The 9500-nt window shown below is 44.2% G+C and overlaps 2 protein-coding genes across 2 annotated transcripts in view; one reads left to right on the top strand and one right to left on the bottom strand.

Moving 5' to 3' along the window:
- Cenpv (centromere protein V) overlaps nucleotides 1–5020 on the top strand; it is a 15671-nt gene extending 10651 nt beyond the window's left edge. The window contains exons 4-5 of the mRNA XM_004634853.2: nucleotides 3407–3521; nucleotides 4635–5020. Of these exons, the coding sequence (XP_004634910.1) occupies nucleotides 3407–3521; nucleotides 4635–4759 (240 nt within the window). The 3' untranslated portion in view covers nucleotides 4760–5020. The remainder of the gene's footprint in view (nucleotides 1–3406; nucleotides 3522–4634) is intronic.
- A 2415-nt stretch (nucleotides 5021–7435) lies between these two features.
- The window catches only part of Pigl (phosphatidylinositol glycan anchor biosynthesis class L), a 109893-nt gene continuing 107828 nt past the window's right edge, over nucleotides 7436–9500 (bottom strand). Inside the window, exons 7-8 of the mRNA XM_023719432.1 lie at nucleotides 8750–8874; nucleotides 7436–7628 (exon numbers count right to left, since the gene is read on the bottom strand). Coding sequence (XP_023575200.1) covers nucleotides 8755–8874 — 120 coding nt within the window. The 3' untranslated portion in view covers nucleotides 7436–7628; nucleotides 8750–8754. The remainder of the gene's footprint in view (nucleotides 7629–8749; nucleotides 8875–9500) is intronic.

Here is a 9500-nt window from a genome sequence, read left to right as displayed (position 1 = left end):
TTTTTTTTTTTTTTTTTTAGTACTAGTTTTTTTCACAGCTGACCTAGTCAGGCCCTTCATTGAGGAATTGGGCTCAGTGAGTCCCTGGGAGGACTGTCGGACCAAGTAGTAGGTGACTGTAGGAGTCCTGGTCTTTTTCTTTTCTCTCCTCTCTCTTTCTCTCTTCCCCTCAATCCCTGCCCCCATAGGAATCTCACTGTTGGTCAGGCTGGCCTTAAACTCCTGCCAGGCTCAGGCAGTCTTCCTGCTTTCAGCCTACCACTTCACCCTCCCAAGTATCTGGGATTGTAGGTTATACCACAATGTCCAGTTTTATTTCCTTTTCTTTGCTTGCTGTTGATTCTTGAGCACCATATCTGGTAAGTGTGTGTGGTGGTGGGGAGTTATGCCATTCCTCAGGAGGACAGAATACCTGTCATTTTTCCTATAGTCCCCAAAGAATGCCAATGTTTGTCTTTTACTGCCTGCTGGAGGCTGTAGTCCTCCCGCAGCTTTGTATCTGAGCCCTGGTGGTGACTGGTGGTTCCTGCAGCACTACCAGGTTAAGCCCTGGGCCTGTGGGTCAAGACTTGTTGCCTGCCTTCTTCTCTGACTCTGCTAGCTTACACATCTTCCTAGTGTTCTACGATACTGTTTTCTTCTTTAGTCCCACCCAACTAGAGAAACAATTTTTCTCTTTGTCTTAAATACAAAATGTACTAATTCAAGTATTTACAGGGCACCAATTGTGTGTCAGGCAGTGTTCCACCAACCACAGAAGTTAACATGACAGACAAGCCCCTGTTCTCAATTGAGTTTTCATTGTGTAGATGGAGAGACGAAGGAGAAGTCTGCGTGTAAGGGCTATGTAGAGAGTTAAAGCTGAATGTTACAATCGAGAATGGGTGGTTACTTTGATTAGGTAAGGTCTCAGATGGTCAGGTAAGAATGAAGACTGTAGGGGTGGGCAGCATGTGGCCTAGATAAAGGGGGTGGATAATACCAAGGGCTTGTGGAGCATGAGTGTGGCATCTTCAAAAGCTTAACAGTGGCCACTGTGTCTGGTAGGTGGTAGCTTGTGGGACAGGAGTGAGGAAAGTACCATGAGATGAAGTTGGAGAGATATTCAGGATTTAGTAAACAAGTTTTGTGCTTTATACTGTGAAGCCCCTGGAGGATATACCATAGTGTAGTAATAAGGTCTGATTTGGTGTTTTTAAGCTTTCTTGGGCTACAGTAAAGAGCTGATTGTGGAGGCAGGGAAGCAAGAGCTTGTTGGGTGGGACAGATGAGAGACATCTGCAGAATAGTCATGAAATAAAAATAGATTATCTGGAGATGTGTCCTTGAGCAGTGGTTCTCAGTCCTCAGTGTGCACATAGGCACCTGCAGGGCATGTTAACCTTACTGGGGGCCCATTCCTGATTCTACAGGTCTGAGGGTCTGAGAATCTGAGGATGGGCTCAGGAATCCACAGGTTTTGCAAGTTTCCTACCAAGTGATGGTAGTGACACTGGTGTAAGGTCTACACTAAAGAGCCACTATTTTAGCAGTAAAGAGGACTATGAAAGAATTGGATATAAAGATGAGGAAGTAAGAGGATTTGGAGTTATATTCAAAATATTGGCCCTGTGCACCTAGTCAGATAGATAACTGGTCCTGCAGATGTAGATGGCTGGACTACTGGAGTCAAGAATTCTGCTTTAAACAGGGGTTTTATCTTTTGAGTATTCATATAAATACTGGAAGTAGGCAGCTGGAGAGATAAATGTGGAGTACTGAGAGGTCAGAGTTGGAGCTACCAAGCAGAGAGTGGTTGGGATATTGGTGTTGCTTAGGGATAGGGAATGTGTGAAGTCAGCTGGGGAGATATAGCGAGATCAGGGAGAGGGCATCCCCGAGTTCATCCCTGGTGCCTGTTAGCATTTATAGAACTGTAGAGAAGAAGAAGAGAAGCAAACACAGGTGCTTGAGAAGGATGATACAGGGGGGTGGGAGAAAAAGCAAGGATGTGCTGTCCTCAGGAACAAATGTTTTAAAATGAAAGGACTGCTCTTGAGAGCCCCAAGGTAAGAAGACTCCAGTGGTTAAGAGAAGTGGCCATTGGATTTGTTCTTGTGCAGTCATTGTGTGTGAAGTGAGAAGGAGTAACCAAAGAGGCTCACCATATAGCAAACGCTGATGATAGGTTATGGAGAGCAGGGGACATGGGGTCAGTTTGGCAGATACAGGAAATATATGGAAATGAGGATCTGAATGTCACAGAGTGGTTTAATTTATTAATGAATGAAATAAAGTAAGGTATGAAGTATCTACTGATTCTTCCTGATTATAAGTCTGGATGATTGGCTCTTGCTGCTTTTCTGGTGTCATTGTCATGACTCCTCAAGGAGCTATATTTATAGGAAACTTATGGGCACCTTGGTACATGCCTGTAGTCCCAGCTACAGAGGAGGCTGAGGCAGAAGTGCCTGATCCCAGGAATTTGAGGCCAGCTTGGACAACGTAGTGAGACTCTGTCACTTTAAGAAAAAAAAAAAAAAATTGGGGCCGAGGAGATAGCTCAGTAGAATAAGCACTTGCCTGGCAAGCGCAGGGTCCTCAGTTCAATCCCTAGTACTGCAAAACAAACAAAAAAACAACTGTAAGAAACTCAAGAGTTCATGAGGGCTTTTCTCTCCTGGGGTGGTGGGCAGTGTCATGGTTGGGAAAAAGTATAAAGAGGCCTAACAGTGATAATCCTATTCCCTACCCTTCCTCCGCCCAGTTTCTCTTCCTGGGAGAAAAATCACTGTTGCCCTATGAGAAGCCCTGAGCTATAATGCTCAAGAGGGTTTCTTCAGATAGTATGAATGAGTCCCTGTCCCTAAAAAACTTGGAGTCTTTTGTGGGAAATGAGACCTGTCCTTGCAATCCTGAAAGCCTTACAAAAGAAGTCTGCCCTCCCCACTAAGCCTTTTTAACAGATTTTGTTTTATGGTGCTGGAAATCGAACCCAGAGCTTCATGTATGCCAGTGAAGTGCTGTACCACTGAGCAACACTCCAACCCAACAAATTTTTTTTTGTAGTCCAGGTTGGTTAAATTTATTTTCTTTCTTTCTTTCTTTCTTTCTTTCTTTCTTTCTTTCTTTCTTTCTTTCTTTCTTTCTTTCTTTCTTTCTTTCTTTCCTTCTTTCTTTTGTTTTTTGGTGGAACTGGGGATTGAACTCAGGCCCTTGCGCTTGCCACGCAAGCATGTATTCTACTGAGCTATCTCCCCAGCCCCTGGTCTTGAACTTTCTGTGAAGCTCAGATTGAGTTTGAACTTACTATCTTCCTACCTCAGCCTCCTGAGTACCAGGTTTACAGGTCTGTGTCACCACACCAACCAAGATTTACTTTTTAAATGACATAAAAGAGAAAGCCTATTTGTTTCTGTTTACCTAGGGAGCCGAGAGCATAACCACTTACACATTCAATACAAACAAAGCCCAGCATACCTTCTGTAAGAGATGTGGTGTTCAGAGCTTCTATACTCCCCGCTCCAACCCTGGAGGCTTTGGTGAGTAAAGTGTGGACTATAAGCTGAGGGAATGCTGAGGGGCCCAGGTGCTTGGGATGCAGGTGCTGAGTGGACAGGTAGATGCTGATGTGTTTGGCCTGCCCCTGCCTGACTAGATGCTCTCACAGGCATGTGTTAGAGCAACTGGGCTCTTCAGCAGAGCTCCTTCCAGTGGTAAGATGTGAAGCCTGAAGAACCATCTCAGTCCCATTTGGTGATGTGCTTCTCAAATTCGAGCCAGATTATGCTCATTGGTGCATCAGAGTTGTGTGTCACTGGGGGTGACTGAAGGCTAGAGAGAAGATGAACATTTTAAAGGGGTTGGGAGATGCTCATCAGGAGAGTGTTTGACACACACAAGGCTCCATTACCACCAAAAATAAAAATAAATTTTGTTAGAATACAACCTAGAGAACCTTCCACACATTTTTCAGCTCCTGGTTATATCTAAGAGCAAAACCAGCCCTCAGCCAGTTGTACTAGATACAGTTGAACTGAGGGGAAACTAGAGGTTGAAGATGTTTAGGGATGTGGGAACCGCTGTGATGACATCCACTTTGTGGTGGCAGGAGTGGAAGGGCATGAATCTCACACAAGCCCTTTCCCACGCTGTTTGTTCAGTATCTCCTAGTGGTTCTTCATTTGCCATATGGAGACTCCTTTCTGCCCACCTTGTGGGCCAGGAAAGGATTTTAAAAAATATAAAGTCCTGAACAAATGGGGAGTTACTTAATTCTTAGAAATTTTACCTGCACCCAGGAAAGGCCTGAGAATTCTTTGAGATTATATTCACCCTGAGCCTTTTTACTTTCCCTACTTAGCTTAGTTTTGCATAATGCCCATCCTTGGCCATCCCCATCCCTGGTTTAAGGAGTCCAGTCTCCATCTGCCAAGGGAGGACTACTGTCCAGAAGGCTGCAGTCACAAGCTGTGACCAGGGCCACCTGAGCTTAGCAGGCTATATGTTGGACCTCATAAGCTGAGGTCTTGAGCATATCTGGAATCTGATGCACAGGAGGATGATGCTTGCAGGTAGAAGGGTTTGTCCAGGAGCCAGTATAGTCTTTATCATGTGTACTTGGGACATAATCTTTCTCTGTGACTTTCTCCTAGGAATCGCCCCACATTGCCTGGATGAAGGGACGGTGCGGAGTGTGGTCATTGAGGAATTCAATGGCAGTGACTGGGAAAAGGCCATGAAGGAGCACAAGACCATCAAGAACATGTCTAAAGAGTGAGCTCCTGCTTCTCCCTTCCTGCAGAGGAGGAATCAGTGGGGCCAGCATACCACATGGGGGGTGCCCTGGTGTGGCTGCCCAGCTGATGGGGCTGCTGGCCAGAGACTGCCTTGGTCCCTGTGGCTTGCTCCAGCTACCAGTTCCTTTAGGCAGCTCTTTGCCCTTTCTCAGCCCAGATTTTGATGTAGACTAGTTCAGCCTCTTCCTTCTTTTCCCCAACTTTTGTGTGATCTTTTAGAAAATAAATATTTTTAACATTAATGCAGTTATTATAGCTCCTCATTTGCTTTGCACCTTGATTTTGCCTCTGAGGCCAGTTGTGGAACTGCAGATATTTGATGATATCTGATATTTGATGTCAAGATGTTTAGAACCAAGTTGACAAGAAGAGGTAAGAAAAGGAAATAGTGGATACAACTAGAACATTGTGACTGATCACCTTCTGTTTGCACTGTGAAGAGAGAAGTGGTAGACAGGAGACAAGGCCAGTCCAAGAAGATTTGAGTAAGATATGATGTGAATCATGTTTTGTTTTTCTGTCATTTTGAGATAGTCTCTCACTGGACTTGCACTCACTTTGTAGCCCAGGCTGGTCTTCAACTCTCAACAGTCTTCCTGCCTCAGCCTCCTGGGACTACAGGCATGTCCCACCATGCCTAGCTTCATTTTTGTTGTTGTTGTTGTTGTTGTTGTTTTTGTAGCGGAACTGGGGATTGAACTCAGGCCCTTGCACTTGCCAGGGAAGCACTTATTCCACTGAGCCATCTCGCTAGCCCATCATGTTGTTTTTAAAGCTAAATAAATTTCTAAATTTTTTTTTATTTTTAGCTGAGCTTAGCAGGCTGTGGTAAAATTCACATAAAATGTACAGTTCAGACATTTTTTTTTAAAATGTATTTGCTACAGGGTCTCCCTATGGAGCTCTGACTCATAGTGATCCTCCTGTTTTTAGCCTCCCCAGTACTGGAATTACAGGTGTGCACCCACATACCTGTTCTCAATGGCTGGCTGAGCTCAGTTCACCTGGGGGCAGGCCAGCGTGGCATGTGGTGCTGGGAATGGAACTCTGGTCCCTGTGCTTGCTTAAGCAGGTGCTTAGTCTGCTGAGCTATCACACTGTCCCTTCACTCATGTTAAATACATTGATGTACAACTGTCACCACCATCCATCTCCAGAATTCTTTTTATATTTTTATTTTTTCAGTGCTTGCACTCAGTGCCTTACTACATATGCTAGGCAAATGCTCTGTCATTGAGCTACGTTCCCAGCCCTCTTTGCCTTTATTTTGAGACAGGTTCTCTCTAAGTTTCTCTAGACTTTAATTTGAGATCCTCTTGCCTTAGCCTCCCAGGTACCTGGGATGACGGGTATGTAGCTCAGTTGCTCCCTAACTTTAATTGCCATTACCACCAAAGAAAACTCTAAAACTAAACCAAAATTTTTTTTTTTTTTTTTTTATGGAACTGGGGATTGAACTCAGGTCCTTGTGCTTGCCAGGGAAGCACTTATTCCACTGAGCCATCTCCCTGGCCCCAAAAAATTTTTGTTAAATTAATTAAAAAACAACAGCTTTGGGTCTTCTTTTTTTTTTGAGACAGCATCTCACTGTGCAGCTCAGGCTGGCCTTCAGCTCACATTATAGCCTAGGCTGGTCTTGAACTTGCCACAATCCTATCTCAGCCTCCCAAGTCCTGGGACTACAGATATGAGCCACCACCCCTGGACTTACCTTTTTGAGATAAGGTCTTATGAGATAGACCAGGCGGGCCTTGAACTCACTGCAGTCCTCCTACCTCAGCTTCCCAAGTCAGGTGTGTGCCAATACACGTGGCCTAGCTTCTGAACAACTTTGAACAAGGGGGAAAGTGTTAGGGTTGATTCTCATCTCCCTCTCTTGCTGCCTATATATTTTGATCAGATCAGCTTTTCCTTAGACTTGATTTTTGTTAACAATTGCTGAAGATGGAGTACATTTGGTATCACTCCTTTCTGTTTGTGTATCCAAGGAAGCATCCTTAAATCTCTCTCCTGATTGCCGTCATGTAAATCAGAGTCTCCTAAGGAGCTTGAACAACTTCAGAAGCTCTTCATGGAAGAGCTGAGCTATGAAACAACTGGTGAGAGTCTGAACAGCCATAGTGAGCAATGGGAGACCATCACAGACTGTGGCAATGAGCACTCTGGACAACTGAGTGCTCCAGAAGTACCATGATGTGAAGCGAGGGCAGCCCGGTTGAAGCAGGGATGCTAAGTTCTGGACATGGTGGTGGTGGACATGGAAGTGGTTTTGGTGGCAATGATTTTGGTCTCGGAGGAAACAGTGGTCAAAGTGGCTTTGGTGGCAGCCGTGGTAGAGGTGGTAGAAGTGGATGTGGTGCCAGGTATGGCTACTGTGGATGTGGTAAAGTTGGAAGCAGTATTGGAGATGGCAGAAGCTACAATGATCTTTTTATTTTTATTTATTTATTTTGTATTTTAGGACAGGGTGTACAGGGTCTCACTGCATAGATTGGACCCATAGTGATCCTCCTGTTTACAGTCTTCCAAGTGCTGTGATTACAGGCACGTACTACCAGGCCCAGTCTCAATTGTGGGTCAGCGTGCTCCAGGGGTGGGGCCAGCACAGCAGCCTGGGGATCAAACTACCAGCCCCTGTATCTGCCTAAACAGGCACTTTAATCTGCTGAGCTATTTGGCCGGCCCATTATGGTCTTGGCAGTTACAACAACCAGTCTTCAAATTTTGGACCAATGAAGGGAGGAAAGTTCGGAGGCATAAGCTCTGGGTCCTATGGTGGTTGTCAAACCATGAAATCAAGGTGGTTTTGATGATTCCAGCAGCAGCAGTTGCTATGGCAGTGGCAGAAGGCTGTAAATATTTGAGAAAACAAAACTTAGCAGGAGAGGAGAGCTAGAGAAGTGACAGGGAAACTACAGGTTACAACAGATTCATGAATTCAGCCAAGCACAGCGGTGGCAGGGCCTAGCTGCTACAAAGAGGCCTAGGGGCTGTCCTGTTTTAGATGTTACTCATATGTATGGGCAAAAACCCTCATGGAGGGGCTGGTGAGATGGCTCAGTGGTCTAAAGCACCTACTTAGAACAAGCTTAGCAAAAACAAAGGGACCGCAGTTCAATCCCCCAGCACCACATGCCAGCCAGCCCCGCCCCCTGGTGGGCTGAGCTGGCCACACACACACACACACACACACACACACACACAAATAAAATAAATAAATTAAAAAAAAAACAACCCTCATGGACTATATAACACGTTATTTTAGTTTCTGTTCTATGGATATTGCAAAGCATAATAGTTTTACTGCAGACTTCTTTGCACTTGGTTGATTGCTAAATGTCATAGTCTGATAATGATGCTGAATAAATGCGTCTTTTTAAAAGAATTAAAAAACAAGAGCCAGGGAGCTTGCTCAGCCAACTAAGAGCCTGCTTAGGCAAGCACAGAGACTGGGTTTGATTCCTGGCACCACAAGCCGTGCCACCCCCACCTGGGCATGCTGAGCTGGCCACCAAGACGGGGTGTGGTGGCGCATGCCTGTAATCCCAGTGCTGGGGAGGCTGAAAACAGGAGGATCACTACGAGTCCAAGCTGCATAGTAAGACCCTGTACCAAATACATTTAAAAAAAAAAAAAGAAACAAGTAATCTCAATAAATATTTGTTCTTTGCTTTAGGAAAACCAATTATAAAGTGATCTGTAAAGTAGACTGTGCAAGAGGGAAGGACACAGAGAGGGACTCAGATGGCGAGTTCCCAGTTTCTGTTTGGTCAGTATCTGGTCAGCTGCCAGCTGCCCTTGGCCAACAGCTACCTTCACATTGGCATTGGGAGGTGCTGGAAAAGCGCAGAACTGGATTTTCAGAGACAGAATGCCATGTGTTCCTTAAAAAAATTTAAAATTTAAAATTATACAGATCAAACATGAATTCTCAGACATAATCTCTTTAAAAAAAATCTCTTTTAACCTACTTTTGCTATTGCAGTATTACATAAAAATGCAGTTTGTATGTCTTCAGGGCTGGGAGGTACATCTCAACAGCAAAGTATGTTCTTAGCATGCATGAGGCCCTGGGGTCAGGCCCCGCTACCAAAAGCTAAACAAACAAAAAAGTAGGCATCATACTGTATTCTTTGTTCTGACATTTGCATTTTTATTTAATAACTAATCATTTCACATCAATATACATATCTTCATATGCATAAAATTGCATAGTATAAGTACAATTTAACCTTTTTTCATGGAAATTAGGTTTTTTTTTTACAGAGTTTTGCTGACAATAAATGGCCTTTTATGTACTTTATACACATAAGCATTATTTGAGAATAGACAAGTAGGATTGCTAGGTTTAAAACTATGTGTACCTTTTTGTTAGAGGGTCTCACTAAGCAGTTTGGACCCGTAGTGATCCTCCTGTCTTAGCTTCCCCAGCGCTGGGACTTTTTTTTTTTTTCTTTTTTTTTTGGTGGAACTGGGGATTGAACTAAGGCCCTTGTGCTTGCCAAGCAAACACTTCTTCTATATGTGTATCTTAAGTATTAACAACTGATGACTTTCTCTGAGAAAATGTTTACCAAAGCCTGGTGGGGTGGTGCACACCTGTAATCCCAGCACTTGGGAAGTTGAGAGAAGGAAGACTGCTTTGAGTTAAAGGCCAGCCTGGACTGCATAGTTGATAGCTCAAGGTCAATATGAATTACAGTACAAGACCCTATCTTGTTA

This window comes from Octodon degus, unplaced genomic scaffold, assembly GCF_000260255.1.
Source record: "Octodon degus isolate 3935 unplaced genomic scaffold, OctDeg1.0 scaffold00067, whole genome shotgun sequence".
NCBI lineage: Eukaryota > Metazoa > Chordata > Mammalia > Rodentia > Octodontidae > Octodon > Octodon degus.
Note: the sequence above shows the minus strand (reverse complement) of the source record. Positions and strands in the feature narration are given on the sequence as shown.